At 34.7% G+C, this 15,701-nt stretch overlaps 2 protein-coding genes across 6 annotated transcripts; both read right to left on the bottom strand.

The window, feature by feature from the left end:
* Window positions 1–363: 363 nt before the first annotated feature.
* LOC105323594 (uncharacterized) lies at window positions 364–2,956 on the bottom strand. Its single transcript, XM_011422652.4, has 5 exons — window positions 2,844–2,956; window positions 2,281–2,322; window positions 1,572–1,643; window positions 1,264–1,371; window positions 364–848 (listed from the first exon to the last, which is right to left on the bottom strand). The coding sequence occupies exons 1-5, from the start codon at window positions 2,862–2,864 to the stop codon at window positions 747–749; spliced, it is 345 nt and encodes a 114-aa protein (XP_011420954.2). The 5' UTR covers window positions 2,865–2,956; the 3' UTR covers window positions 364–746.
* A 2,128-nt stretch (window positions 2,957–5,084) lies between these two features.
* Window positions 5,085–14,133, bottom strand: LOC105323596 (uncharacterized). Of its 5 annotated transcripts, none has more exons than XM_034457400.2 (3): window positions 14,002–14,133; window positions 6,850–6,909; window positions 5,085–6,030 (listed from the first exon to the last, which is right to left on the bottom strand). In XM_034457400.2, the coding sequence occupies exons 2-3, from the start codon at window positions 6,852–6,854 to the stop codon at window positions 5,265–5,267; spliced, it is 771 nt and encodes a 256-aa protein (XP_034313291.1). In that variant the 5' UTR covers window positions 6,855–6,909; window positions 14,002–14,133; the 3' UTR covers window positions 5,085–5,264. The 5 variants fall into 5 exon arrangements, with proteins under 5 accessions (XP_034313291.1, XP_034313290.1, XP_034313292.1 ...); XM_034457399.2 differs by lacking the exon at window positions 14,002–14,133 and adding an exon at window positions 11,394–11,532; XM_034457401.2 differs by lacking the exon at window positions 14,002–14,133 and adding an exon at window positions 11,167–11,238.
* Window positions 14,134–15,701: the final 1,568 nt, after the last annotated feature.

Below are 15,701 nucleotides of genomic sequence, written 5' to 3'. Positions count from 1 at the left end.
CACTTCAAAGTCTGAATGAATTGAAAGTACTGCAAGTTTCGCCTTACCGTACTTTACATGAATCGCTTGAAAATATTCCTCTGGAACTCGAAAAATTTTTACGGACGTAAACTTTGTTCCCTTAATCCGCACATTTTGATACAATTAGTCATTTTTTGTTAATTTCTTTTTCATTAATTTTATGTGCAATTTTGGAACTCAAGACTGAGGAAATATTGGGCAAAGTCGGACAACTCTTGTATATATGAATACGTCTGAGAGTTGCAAATTTTGTAAAATGCAGACTTCTCTAGCTGTTTCTTGCTCTAAATTTGAGATAGTTCTATGTCGATGTTATCTTCTTTAATGCAACATTTTTAGAAAAAGAATTCAAACTTTTTTATTTTGGCAAATTTACAAAATTAAAACAGCAACATTTGAACGTAACAGCATCTTTGTTATTTCCTTGATTTATAAGGTTTTTCACATTAAAGTTTTATCACGATTTATACTTGATTGTCATGAGATGAGTTGTATCCAAGTCAGTGCTTTAAAAATCATCGAATTATTATTTCAAAATGTATAATGGTATAAAAATACATTAATAAAAACTAAAATTCCTACGAGACAAAAGTACATGGATTATTTCTTAAAACCAAAATAATTATGAAATAGAAATATGTGTATGTACATAAAAAGTCATAAAAAAAGTTTCACATGAGTTTCGATTTGATATTCTGTGTATGCTCTCCTTTGCTGAACCCAACTTACTTCCTGGCACGTGTAAGAATACGAATGCGCGTGGGTGGGGGCTCCCTCTTCATCCACACAATCTCGGAGGAGGAACTCATGTTTTTAATGTTTCCTTTCTGTCAAATGAATAATATTCAGAATTCAGTAAGGAAAATAAGTTGATGAAAGATCAACGACATCGACCAATCAAAGGTAGTGTCCTTCATAAATTCAGATTCATAAATGTCGTATTTTTCGTTAAGGACAGGGGTAATTTCTAAATGTACATAATGTTGAGTTAAAACGATTGGATAATGCAGGCCATTACAAAAAAAATATAAGACTTAAAAAGGAAAATGAAGAGGCTGGTGTTGATACATAGAAAAATATTCAAAATTTCAAATTAATTTGATTTTTAGAGATAGAAAATGTTGATTTTTTGTTTCATTCAAAAAAAATATTTACCGCTGGATAAAAATGTTATATTCATAATTTCTAAGTAGATTAGAAAGGTAATAAGTCTGCCGCTTTGAGACTTGAGAAGCCCCCTACCATAGAACTGGTCAGTTTGGGTCGGCGTTTGAGGGAGGGCATCATTTCTGTCAGTCTCATCCAGTCAGGGATGTGGTCCGGCCACCGCTCGGGGATGTCTGGTTTACCCTGAAATATACGGACCAGGTAAAACAGAGAGAGAGAGAGAGAGAGAGAGAGAGAGAGAGAGAGAGAGAGAGAGAGAGATTTTATAACTATATATATATAACTAATTCTGGTTTTGAAGAATAAATCTTTAAAGTCTTGTGCAGAAACTTTGAAAGTCTTTTTTTTTCTTTGCAACTGAAATTAATCCAATATGTAATTACCCTTCGTTTTTCTTCCTTCTCTACCATGTCCGCCCAACTGTAGTTGAATTTGAAGATGGCCAGTCTGGTCTCCTGCAAAATGAAGTATACTATTAACCATTGCAGGTGTTATCTTTCTACATATGTATCGGTATTCGAATGATTTCTTTTTATAGGTAGATTTTTCTCATGAGTACATTAAGATGAGCCACCTTCCTAAGTATTTGGATTATATATAGTATTTTAACATCGAGTGCCAAAGTATTAGTATTTTGTTTAATTAAAATCGATTGGATTTTTGCTTGAAGTAAAGAAGCTAGTGAGCTATGGTGGTCCTCTGGGGCCATTTCAGCCATCGCTCAATCGCTTCCTATTCATTTGTACCATTATCTCTGAACAGAATTTTTGTGCAGTTGTAAGGGACCATAAGTGGACATATAATCGAAAAGAACAAGAATATGGGATGGAGAGTGGACCAAGGAGAGTAATTAAACATGAAGAATGAACATGCAAAACCAATATTATGACACACATTATGTCTCTGTCTGACTCTCGCTTCTTCGCCATTGCAATTTCGCATCTTCATTTTACATGCGATGGAAGGGAAGCCCCTTCGGGACACTGAACAACGCAAGTTATCCATGAATAGATCATAGCAATAATGAATAACAAATGAAAAGATAATATATTGCATTTCATTCTAACTGTCAACTCATAACAGACAACTTACCAAATCTTTTACAGGCTCATCCCCAAAATCCAAGACTTCGTTCTTCAAAATCAGAAATTAATGGAGAAAGGAAGTAGTAAAAACCATTATTTTATTACATAATATTTGTAGTTCTGTTTTATTTTAACTTGTAATGGCTTTACCAATATTTGTGGTCATCAATTTTCGTGGCTTTCATGGAAAGAAGGATATGTAAATGGCAAATGATGTTATCAATCAAATACAATATGTTATTAGAAATTGAACTTCAATAAACATTTGATTTCATGAATGAAATCAACGGAAAAAATCTATAAAAGAATTGGTGCTCAACGAATATTTATTAAATCACTATTTAACCTGCATGACAGAGCTAACAATACCATTTAGTTAACAATTTTCCCATGTACGTATTAACATTGTAAGTAAAGCATTAGTTTCTTGATATATCTTTAAGTGTTTGGAGAGAATAATATTGGAATGCATCAAAATTGAAGTGGGCAACGTTTGCAAGTAAACCAAATGCTTACAAACGTGTTGTCAGAGCAGTCTCAGAAAAGTTAGCAGATTTGGAAGGTACTCACCACCCACGACTCCTCCGCCATTTTTCTGTGATATGGTTATATTTTAGCAACGTCAACTTGATAGCAATCGTTGCTTACCACGAGGAATATCCCGACGTTCATGACGTCACAATTTAAGTAGGGTAACGTGGAAAAATAAACGTTGTTTGGTGGGTCGGATTTTATGAACGAACTTCATAGAATTTGGTCACGTGAACAACCAAGTTCATATCCATGAGATTATAAATATGTCATAAAAGGATCATGAGTAAAATCCTGGAGGTCTAGATATTTGGGATGGGGAATGGAGGAGGGGGGGGGGGGGGTCGGTGTGGTCCTCAAGCACCTGTAATTGCTCTAATCTTTAAATTTTTGCGAGCATATAATTACATTTAAAAATAGAAAAAGGTATTTTAAGGGAGAAAAAAGACATTTGAATATGTGTACATGAAAAACTAAGTGTCTGGCATATTGATTTTTGGATCACAATTTATTTCATCATAAACAATACTAATGATAAAATTCAAAATTAGTTCTCCATTTAGTATATTTGATATAAAAATCCAACTTTCTCCTATTTTTAACTTGCGCTTGCTCTACTTTCAAAGAATAGCAAAATTACATGTATATGTCTGATCAGATTGTGTATTAAATATCCCTACATTACATTGACAATGTACCAATATACAACATATTTCATCACATTAAAGTCTCTGTGATATTTCTTTTCTCAAAAATATTTTCAAATAATTCTTGAAATATTACTTGTGCTATCTACATGTAGTGTACTTACATTTTCATCTAAATAAAATACAAGCTGCTACTGATAGTGTATGTTCTACTGATAGTGTATGTTCTACTGATAGTGTATGTTCTACTGATAGTGTATGTTCGGGCTTTGGTTTTGTTTGTTTGTTTTTTTTTAGTTTTTTCATTTCGTTTGTTTTTGGTCATTAACTTCCCTGTATTAAGGTCAAAGGAAAAGTTGTCTTAAGCTGTAGAATTGAATTGAATGGATAAATTTGTTACATTAAAAGTTTAAATTTTATCAATTTAAACTTAACTATAAAAATATACGCGGTCACAAATTATCTAACACCAATGCCAAATTGGCGAGCAATCCACGGCATGCGGGCATATAGACAGATACGCCAAGTGTTATACGGGACCAGCATTATTCTCAAATATTCATGAAGAGCAGTTTAGATTTTAAAAAAATAATTGGTTGAAATCCTATCCTAGTGTCCATCAACAAAAGACATATCATAAGCATATAAACCTTCTCTGCAAAATTTATTACTCGATATAATTCTGTTGATTTCCCTCTCATTTGTCTTGTGTCTACCATGGGCACTGATGACGTCATAATTTCGATTCTTTAATAAATTTTAGAGAATGGCCAAGCTCAGGGGCCATACAACTTTGATGAGTTCACATTAGAACTTAATCTCACTTTTCTAAAAAGGAGATATCGCGGAAAAGCGACACTGGTTTCGAAAATAAGGGCCCCATCAAGTGCTCGGTTAGGAACTTCTTGCTGACCCCCTACGATGCGGACCAGACTCGAACACCGACCATCCACATACCAAGCAAGCGTTTTATCGTTGATAGAACCTAGCTTTAATTGATGTAATGTAGAGAAACCGAATACTATAAAGATTTCTTTCAATAGTGATGAGATTATCGACTGTTTTCCCCTGCTAATTTTGCATTCACGTTTTGATAATGGATGAAACTTTAAGCTACACTGTGTGTATCTTTTTGCCAAAGCAAGAAATCTTTTGAGACGTGAAATAAGAAAAATGTTAATGACCTGCCACTCTAATACAGACCCAGGTCAAAGAATATAAGGTTACTGTCAAAACCGATTGTCATTACAAAAGAGTCGAGATTTCATCTCCCTGTAACAGTGAGCTCTCTAAAAATAATTATGAATAACTTACACAATGCGAAGTGTAAAAATAGTGCGAAAGTACTAGAAATCTTAGCTGAGTATAACCTAACTTGATGTAAGGAGAGCTATTGCTTTTACCATCCCGATAATTTTTTTTACCACACACACGCACACTTTTGTATAATTTCAGCTTCAAGACAGATTATATGTACATGATATCGTCTTCCATAAACTTTAGTGTTAAAATCATAGCAACAGCTGCTACAAAATCATTGATTTGACAATCAACCCCCTAGGCCCGTACTAATATGCAGCTATATGTAAATTCTTTAAGTTCCATAATCAATAGAACAATGGATACCAATGTCTACAACAAAAACTGAAGAAGTTTTAATAAAAAATAAAACACATGCATTCCATATCATATATGCGTACATCAGTTCACTATAATTTACCACTCATAAAAATTAATACATTAATATGGCACATAAAATATAGAATTGACAAAACATTCTTGAACACAGAACAAATTACAATGTATAATGACGTCATAAGTCCGTTTCTAGGAGCACCATTTTCTTTCCGGATGGTCCTTCAATCTCTTCCACCGAGGTTGAACTATTTAGTGTCGTGGTGTCGCGGGAAGAGTTATCTGTCCTTGCCCCCTCCTCCACTACACTGGACTGCTTTAATGCCTTGTCGGCTGGTGTCTGATTTGCTGCCATCTTGGAATGCTGTTTAGACCCATCGGTCTTTGACTCTCCAACTTCCTGTATGACATCAGTAACACCGGAGTTCTTTTCACTAACCGTGCTATCCTCCCCTGTCCCTTTCAGTAAAGGACTCGTCTCGGGAACGTTCACGTAGGACGCTGTAGGGTCTGGACATTCCACTTTCAGCCTACACGTCATGAGATCAGTGTTCGAAAGCAGTACTTTCTCACTAGTGCTCACGCTTCTGGTTGCCACGAGGTGGTCCAGCGACTCCAGTTGCATTGGAACGTAAACATTGTCCGCACTCTGAGATTGTCCAGTTTCTGCAATCTCAACATTGGTGTAATCGACACTGTTGACGTAATCATGGTGTGTCACCTGACCCAGAGACCCGGATGTGTCATGGCCGTCTTCCTGAGTCGGGTGAGCGTGATTGTCCGTGTTACCATAGCTATCGTAGCCTTCGTCGTCCTTGTCTTTCTCGTCATCACTATCTGTGTTAGAATAGCACGGCAGGAGAACGCACTTGAAGCACAAGGTTTTGCAACCAGGAATATGGAGGATCCCCCGAAATGCCCTTCGACATCCTTCTCTGCAGGAGCTGGGAAGAGAAAAGGATATACATACATTTATAATGAAAGTTGATAACAGTAATGAGCTAGCCCATAAGACACATTCGCCATTTATCGATGTAATTAAAACTGCGTCATGCTTCTGTCGCTTGGTTTGTAGATAACAATATATTCCGTCTGGTGGTTTGACAGCAAGACTATATGAGTCAGGAATATCTGATGTAAATGTATCGACAATCTACAAGGTTTCCCTTGCATATGTCAGTCAAACGTCATTCAAACCGTCGCATAGAGGAAATGATATACGAAGTGTCGTATAAAGCATATTTTCAAGTAAAAAAATAGCTTCTATTGGTCAGCAATTTTTCAAATTAACTAAATCGCAATTTTAAATTTAACTATCAATCTGCCATGTTGAAGAAATGAAGAGAGATGCACGTAACAAAACGAAAGCATATATACATGAATAAACGCTATACAAAAGCATTTAAGTGGTATTTGATCAAATACTTGAAGAATCGAAATATGAATATCAGTTCATTAATAATCCCAAGAGACTGTTAATGTCAATTATCAAGATCAAAATTGTTGGACTCAGATTTCCCGGATTCATGAAATACTTGAGAGCCCGGATCAAATCTCAAAGTGACTAGCTTACCAGGCCTACATACATATTGATTAAAGAATAATACCAACAAAATGGAAGAGCAGAGTAAATCCAAAGATTTAGACATTCGTTTTTTTCATGCAAACATTTACTGCTTTCCTTGCATTTGTAATGACCATCAGTAAGGCATTTAACCATTTGTAAAATAAAGGTCAAGGAAAAAATATGGAGGCTGTCTTACCTCATTTGGGATCCGATGTCAGAGCAGTGATGTAGCTGTTAGCACAAGACGACCCTCATCCTGTAAAAAAAAAGTAATTGCAAGATGACTGGTTTGCAGTGTTATATAACGCATCGGGAAAGCCGCAGGGAGAAGGGGTCTCTTGCAATAAGCATCGCACGGCCAGTTGTATAATTCAAAAGTTGATCATTCTGTACGGGTCCTCATGAAAACAATACGGCACGGCGATCATACCTAAACAATCTAATGTAGAAATCGATCGGCTACGTCACGACCAACAGACTTGTTCCAACAGACATCGATTCCTGCAGAAGTGTAAACATACGCGTGAATTTTTTATTTTTTTTCCATTGGTACTGAATTTGATCGGTTAATGGTCTACGGCCATGCGAAACGGGAAGGTCGGGAGCAAAAGGTGTATAATGATATATCCAGGCTGTTAGATTCGTTTGGAAATTTAAAGCCATAGTTTCCCATCATAAATGTTCCTGTATTTGATCAGTTGCCCTGTTAATACATCTTTCCATTACAAATTCGGAAAGTAATGCAATGCGATTGTGCTGTATGTGAAAGCTAGTTCCACCTTTCTGTGGATTATGTAATTTTCGGAAATTTAAATATTTTATTGGATTTTGTTCTGAGTGTATTATTTAAAAAAACCATGCATTTATGTTGTATAGACAACACCAGGTAAGACGCCATTGTTCGCTTGAAACGGAAGCTTTTTATGACAGTTTCTTCAAAAGTATTCAACAGAGGTTTGAGGAAACACCAAACATAAAAGACGCTAAGAAATCAGATTTTTTAAAAGAATCTTTTATTCATCTCTTTTATAAAGATAAAATATTTTCTGTATTCAGTCAATATTGTGTTAAAGTAAAAACTCTTTTCAATGTAATGTCGTTGCTTAAGGATAAGGCACAGTGATAATGTGTCTCCTGTATTACTTTGATTAAACAAAGTCTTTGGCAGAGTATGAATTCTTAGGTATAGAAACTTTTGGTTTACATGCAGTACTGGCACTATTATTGAACAATAATACATCTATTTGGTATAATAATATAAAATTGAACATTTAAAAAAATTGAAACTTATTTTGCGTGAATTTTGAGAAAAAAAATGCATTTTAAAACACTAAAATCAGAAAATTGACACAAGTAAAATCTTAATATTAAGACATGAATACAAATATTTGAAAAGGTGTATGAATAATGATCCTATGATATAACATGGGACGCAAAAAAAATAGAATGGAATATTGCAACTATGAATTCTCTTATGGAAAATGAAAAATAAAATCTTTTCTGTAAATTATCCTTTCATTTTACATAAAACTTCTAATGGCTGTAAAAATAAAACACGAGTAATGCAAACTGAAATATACTCCAACTTCAAACTGTGTTCATTAGTTTTATACCTGCACAATCCCTCTGATAACGGGTTCACTTTGTTAAATGCATGTACAGAGCGTTCAGCTACTTCACTTAAAATTGTTCACTTGTATACAACAACTAAAGCTGCATTCTTTCTACAGTCATCTATTGAACCCTTGAAACTAAAATCTAGAGTGAAAGCAGCACTAAAAATACTCTCAAAATCTCATTTTGTAAGAAAACTGGTTAATCACTCTAAAACATCATCAAACTTTGTACAAAAGTTTTGATTTGAAAATTAAGACAGAATGTGTATGTCTGAAAGCAAAATGTGCATGTCTGAGTTTGTTCAGGTTCAATGAAAAAAAAAACCTTTGGATTTAAATATTACATGACAAGATAAAATTCTAAGTAAAAGTTTCCTGCTTCCATGTTAAAACCTCATTATTTATCAAAAAGGGAAAAACCCTTGCAAAATCACAAAACTTGACAATAAAAATACAGTGCTGAAACATTTCTTTTTAAAAAAAAAAACTTTGACCGTCCAGTAAAGCTTTGATCACTTGAACACATTTCCTCTAAAAATTTCAAGCAACACACATTCTACAGAGTCAAACTACCGTAAATATTTTGGCACCATTTATAAGCAATGTTTCATTTAAAAACTTGGAAGTTAAAAATATCTCAGACAACAGACACAATTTGAAGTTTGACTTCTTCCGACTTCTGTTTTTTAGACACTTTGTATGAGTTCCGAGTGCCCGGTTGTTTGGGTAGATTCAAACTTCCCGTAGATTTCACGATCGGACTCGAAAACACAGAAGCTGATTGAGATATGTGTACAGAGTGTCCTTTTTTGGGATTGGAGCGAACCACAGAAGTTTTGGGACTACCTGAAGATCTCAGAATTTGTGAAAAACTTGAAACCGACTGAACGTTTTCTGTTGATTTACTAGACCGTATACCCGATGTTGTTGTGGGCTGGTATACACTGCCAATACTGTTTGAGATAGAACTGGACTTGTTCAGATCAGAGGCAGACTTATTTTTCACAATACTGTCCGTCCTACCCAGCCAGATGGGCTGAGCAACTACAATGTCTTCTGGGGACAAGGGTTCCTCCTCCGGTGAGAATTCATTCAGCATGGTGGAATCTTCCTTGTTGACCATGCCGTAACCCCCGCTTGGGGCCTCGGGCTCACTCCACAGGAGTCTCCCACAACTCCCAAACAGTTTGGACAAAAACATACCTCCTCCTGACAGTCACCCTGTGGGAGACAAGAATACAAGTTATCAATGGGGAATCAGGGACACTCAAATACAACCAGCTACAACACAATCTACAGACAGTGCAGTGCAGTTCTTTGTCATAATGTGCAGAGTGGACCTCCCTCCCCCCCCCCCCCCCCAAAAAAAAAAACCTTCTTTCCAAATTTCCAGAATTTGGATAACTTGCTACAACACATATTCAACAGTGCAAAGTGCTTCTTTCTTATAATGTGAACCCCCCCCCCCCCAACCACCAACCAATTCTCAAAATGCCAGCATTTAGATAAATTTTCCTAAAAAAATTTCGTTGAGATGAAATTCAGTGAGATTATTCTGCCCATTTTACTCTTAGCTCCTTATTCCACACTTATGAAAGGATAGTACATGTACTGGTGCACAACAAAAATGAAGAAATAAGTGAGTTAGGACCAGTAAATAACAACAAGAGGTTCTGAAGTAGGTCATTAGGAGAATGACTTCAGTATAGGACACACAAGGGTCACATTCATGTTACACTCACAGCTAGAATAACACATGGCTAGGTGACTGTCAGGAGAGAAAGAAAAGGAGAGAGAGAAAGACTTGGCATGACCAATGATTCAAGTATACACAGATACAGACAATGATAAATGTAGACAATGACAGAGAGGAGAATGATATGACAAGTCGGTGCAGAAAGGTCAAAGGAAAGAGGTTAAAAGTCCGTGCTGCAAAATTAACATGATTAATCACAATTTGAAAATGAAACAAAGAGGAATTAGATTATAGTGAATGATTCATTCTTGATTGTTCACAATATGAGACACTTTTTAACAAAGAAAAGTACAATTCTATTTACAAGTACATTTTATCAATATAAGGAAGATCTAGCTATTGTAGATTAATGGAACCAGAATTAAAATACAATCTGATTAAAATCAGATTGCCGAAAATATAAATAGGTCATGCTTTTTATATAGAATAATTATGTGAATGGATGTACGATTTAAAAGCAACAAATCTGTTCATGCTTGCATGACCATGAATATCAACAGTACAGATGGTTATGTGTAGACATTATATGCACACATGCCTGATCATTATAGGAAGTGATGACAGTTGTTGATCACGACACATACAGTTAAACAATGGACTCCGACATATAAACACATTTAACTTATACATAACACACACAGGTTATCATTCAGAAATACATGTCTACACAATCTGTTATCAGGTTCATGCAGGCTCATCAACCAAATCCAAGTTGTCAGCAATTTTGATAACATTGTTGGGAGTTTTTACAAGCCAGCTGTTGAACTAAACAGTTATTATAAATCTGGGTCAAGCTTTCTTAATGATCGAGGGATCTTCTCCGTTGACTTACCTTCTATTTCCCCAGCTCAAAAGTCATAAAACAAGGAAATTTGAGGTTGAGTATTATTTCACTATAAACGTAGTTAGCCAAGGGCTCTCTCTGTCGGAGAGCGTGCACAGTGAACTAAACAACACAGGATAAAAGCCACTTCCTACACACTTTGTGAATCCAGAATGACTCATTTTTACCTGTTCATTGTTATCTAATACATAGAATTAACAACTCATTCTTTTAGATGAAATACATACATGTATTTGAATGTACATACCAAAATTAACAATCTTTATATTCTTGATTTAAATCAATATTTAAACCTACCTCCGACAAAAGTTAGTTTCTTTGAAGGGTTAAAAGTTTAAACTCCACACACCATCCACACAAAGCCTGTTTTTGTAAACAATTCGCAATTATAACCCACCGTATTCTATTTCCGGATTGGAAGAGTATACCTATCTAAATGTGTCAAAGTCCGCTACGTTCCGAGTGATAAATAAAGGACCTACAGTAACTATAAGTCGAAATACAACTTAATGAACTATATTTACCTCTCTGTTAAGTGTGTCGCTGTCTGCACGTGTGTAATGTCAGCCAGGTATTTACAGGTGCGCCAACCAAAACACTCCAACAAGGAGGTGGTTCTGGATTTTGTCAAATCACGTGATGTGTCACAAGGCATCGTTAAAAAAATTATAGCTCGCCTGCTCCAAGTACGCGGGATAACGCATATATAATACATGTACACGTAATTGTTTACAGGGTGGGTGTACAAAATTTACAATAGCATGTACTTTAACGTAAATTTGAACTGATAATCTACATGTGGTATACTTTAAATAATCAGTTCCTTTTATCTTCGTACAAGCTAGAATCAATGAAATAAAATCTGAGGGTACCCATTAAAAAAACACGGCCACGGGAATGATGATCGTATATATAAAATTGCATGTACTAATTCAATTCAAGAAGTTGGACATTATATAAATAGTGCCTGTTTGGGAGGGTAACAGTTGAAATTGACACCCCGAGAAAACCATTGTCAACCGACGCGAAGCGGAGGTTGACAATGGTTTTCGAGGGGTGTCAATTTCAACTGTTATCCTCCCAAACAGGCACTATTTATTTTGTTATACTGAATGTCTTTTTTAAAAATTTTAAGAAAATTTTACTGCTTTTATATAGGAATAACGTGAATTCTACAGCGAACCGTACGCACATAATTTTCGCGCATGTAACATTTTTTAATGTTACCCGTTGCCAAGTGCGTTGCTAACGCTGAGGGTAATAGTAAATATTATTAACTGCGTCTTAACCAATCAGATTTCAGTATTTAACATGAAAGTATAACAATAAAACATATCACCTTTACTAACACTAATTTACCCTTCCCCCACCCCCTCCGACACCTTCCAGTGGGGTACACACTGAGGTAAATTCTGCTATTGGCATTTTGAATAAAGATTTTGATATTGAATATATATATTTCGTCAAATACAAAATTTCCAACAGTATATATAGCACAATATATATAAAAGTATATTGATTTGCAGCTATCGATTCAAAGAGTAGGGTGTATTGATTATGCATTTATTTCAATTATTTATGCATTTATCATTAAATATTGATCATGCATGGATATCAAATTCTTAGAAAACAGTATCGGTCGCATGGTTGTTTACCTAAAATCGTCTGTTTATAAGAACATGCTGAAAAATTGAATATCTGTTATATACTTTTAGACCAATATTGGACATGCAGGGTGCGCCCATGGGCTAGATTGCTCAACCGCTTTAATGTCATGTACATGTCACTACGTACATTTTTGTATTTGGACATGTTTCCAAAGCCTAGAGAAAATGTATATAGCAGCTATAAAAAAGACTAAGCATTGTTTCAATACTATCCAAGTTCATTCTACGACAGAAAATTTAAAGAATGTTATAACAATGATCTAGAGAACTCACTGACAATAGTGGGAACCCCCAACCCCACCCCTTCTCATCACAACTACATACTTCAGACAGGATTAAGTTGAAGGTCCAGATGGTCATACATTTACTTATTCCAAAGATTGAAAAAAATATGCATTTGTTTTACTTGCAATGAAAAATCGTTAAAAGAAAAGAAACCGTCTGAGTTTCGCTCAAGAAGCCAGAGAGCCAGACGGGTCGATTTATTACACTGACCAATTCCACAAATAAGAAATAAATACATTAAAGAATCTAACCACAATGGACCAAAGATTGAATGTAATAAAAACTGGGGCAAGTTCACAGATCAGAGATTAAAGATCAGAGATACCCAAAGGATATAACAATCATGTAATCAGGATTATCGGAATTCTGGCTTCGCCCAGTAAAAATCCAATGTAAAGGTACTGACGTAGGCTAACTATTCTGAAATAAATTTAGCAGTTTTTTTTAAACAAAAAAGAAATTTTGTATCTTAAACATGTATCTCCAAAAACCTGCACATTTGTCGCTTCTATTTTTAGTTGGTCGGCGCGTGGTTACGTCTTTAGCAGGGCAAAAAAGCACACGCATGTTTTGGGTTCTCTGAGGAAAAACATGAATGGGATTTGGCGGAAGTTGTTAACAACTGGTGCCTATCAACATCTGCGGGAACCAGCATGCAGCGCCTGGAGGGACGATTAGCAGAACTCGGCGGGGGAGCGTGTAGTTCTCCCCGTTGGACACGTCCCTCTAACCTTTTTACATACTTCTTGCTAATCAAGATTATATTCGATCCGGGCCCATATTTTTGAGAGGAGAAAGGATCTATTAATACAGTCATACAGATTAATGTAAAGAGTCTACGGAAACGGGAACCATCTGTCAGAATTCAAAGACCATTATCTGGGGGGGGGGGGGGTTTTCCTGTAAGAATCTGAGAACTTTTTTACGTATCTGTTTTCACGTTTTTTCTACGCGTATGTAAATAAAAATGCCGTCTGTTTTAGATTATTCTCTTCGTTTTTTATTCAAACGGCAGAAACTTTTCTTTCGTAATGAATAAATATTCTAAAATGTTTTACCAATTAAAAACTCGTTTCATCTTTAACTTCAAAATTTAACATTCAGAAACATTTAAACAATTCAATCTAGAACCATATAAGATATACATATACCTATAAAACATATCCATTATGTAACTTACTTGTGAAACATGGTAAATGCGTACCCTCCCAACATTTCCGATTCCCTGTGATAAACTGATTGATAGCACGTGTGGCGGCCCGCCGACGCTCTTATTAAAATGTATACAATTTTTCGGATGCTAAGGTCAAGGTAAGAAGGAAATACAACTCATCGAAGGAATGCAAGTATCCGAAGTCACGTGGTATTTTTTTAAGATCCATCATCTTAAACAAGACGTTTGGAAAGTGTGGTAACAGGCCAACTACTTTAGAGGCATTTAACCCGGATACTAAGATTTAAATGTATTTGAAATGAAAAGTTTATACATACGTAGTTTATAAATTAAATAGACGACTATCTTACACTTTATAATGTATAAATATTATTAAACCTCAAAGAATGAACAAAAATATTTAAAATTCAGTCTATTAAACATGCATTAAAACTAAGTGGCATTTAAATTTATTGTTGTACACTAATTGAGAAAATTGTATCCATTTTGTGATTAGAGGAGTTTTGCAATTTTCACTCCATTTTTTCTGAAACCATAGAAAAAAGAAGACTGTATGCTAAGGGTATGGGTTGTTTCATAATACTTTCACATAAAACAATAAATAACCATGATGTAAAAAAAAAACAATAAAACATTTCATAATGCATGTATTGCGATAATGAAGTAATAAACAATAGATGCTGGAAGACAATGCATAGGCTAGTAAAATATTGTTTAAAATTCACAAAATGATCAACAGAAACAGTTATTATCACATCGAGTGCATCAGCTCTAATTATCAAACTCTTAAGTTGAAAAGAAAAGGCAAGGTAAATTAAGGGTGACGTTTACTCAGAATGAAAAAAAATCCACTGATGATATAAAAAAAACCATCTATTGTGTGTTATAGACCTTCTATTGTAGTGTCATTTTTCATTTTCAATGAAAAAATGGCCATTAACTCAAAAAGTAGGTCATTGACCTACTTTTTGAGTTAATGGCCATTGCATATATCTGGAAAATTAAAATTTTACACTATGATTGAGATTTTCTTAATTGTGAAATTAATACGAATTGCTCAACACTTTTAAACATGAAATACAATTTATGAATGGCAGTGACACTAAATACATACAAAGCATTAAGTTTTCGTTCACAATTTTTATAAATATTCCAGTCCGAATTTCCTCTATCACTTTTCATACCCCTACCTATTTTTTGATCCAATTTTACAAAAAATTGAATGATGATATACAAAAACATATATAGTATCAAACTACTTAAATGATCTTATTCTGTTGGCATATAATTTATATGAGGTCATTGATAAAAATTTCAAGATATGGTGTCTGTTCTCGTTTTTAAGCATTTTTCAATATTTTTTAAATCATGATAAATCATCATAAATGAATAACTGAGGTAAAACTAACAGAAAATATGCAAAATTATATAGACTGAAATATAAAATCTTAACTTTTAATATTAGAGTAATGCCAAAAATGTTTAAGCAGAAAACGAAATCTGCAAATTTAGTTCGAATGTCCTCTGTTTGGCTAAAAAATTATTTTTGTTTGGGCATAATTCCACAATAAAGTAGAAAAATCGAATGTTATGTCAATAATAATTCATTTCACAAATACCTTTTGTGTTTAGAACAAATGTTACTCATGACATTGAACTTTATAACAATCCGAATTTGAGAACTCAAACCCTGAGTAAACAACAGC

The sequence above is a fragment of the Magallana gigas genome, chromosome 7 (assembly GCF_963853765.1).
Source record: "Magallana gigas chromosome 7, xbMagGiga1.1, whole genome shotgun sequence".
In the NCBI taxonomy this organism is placed as follows: Eukaryota; Metazoa; Mollusca; class Bivalvia; order Ostreida; family Ostreidae; genus Magallana; species Magallana gigas.
The sequence above is the reverse complement of the archived record's forward strand: the minus strand, read 5'-3'. Positions and strand labels throughout refer to the sequence as shown.

Coding starts and splice junctions, on each gene's coding strand:
- LOC105323594 (XM_011422652.4), bottom strand. CDS start 2,864: ATGGCGGAGGAGTCGTGGGTG. Junction 2,323..2,843: donor TGGCGGAGGAGTCGTGGGTG/GTGAGTACCTTC, acceptor CTGATTTTGAAG/AACGAAGTCTTGGATTTTGG. Junction 849..1,263: donor CCAAACTGACCAGTTCTATG/GTAGGGGGCTTC, acceptor TTCATTTGACAG/AAAGGAAACATTAAAAACAT.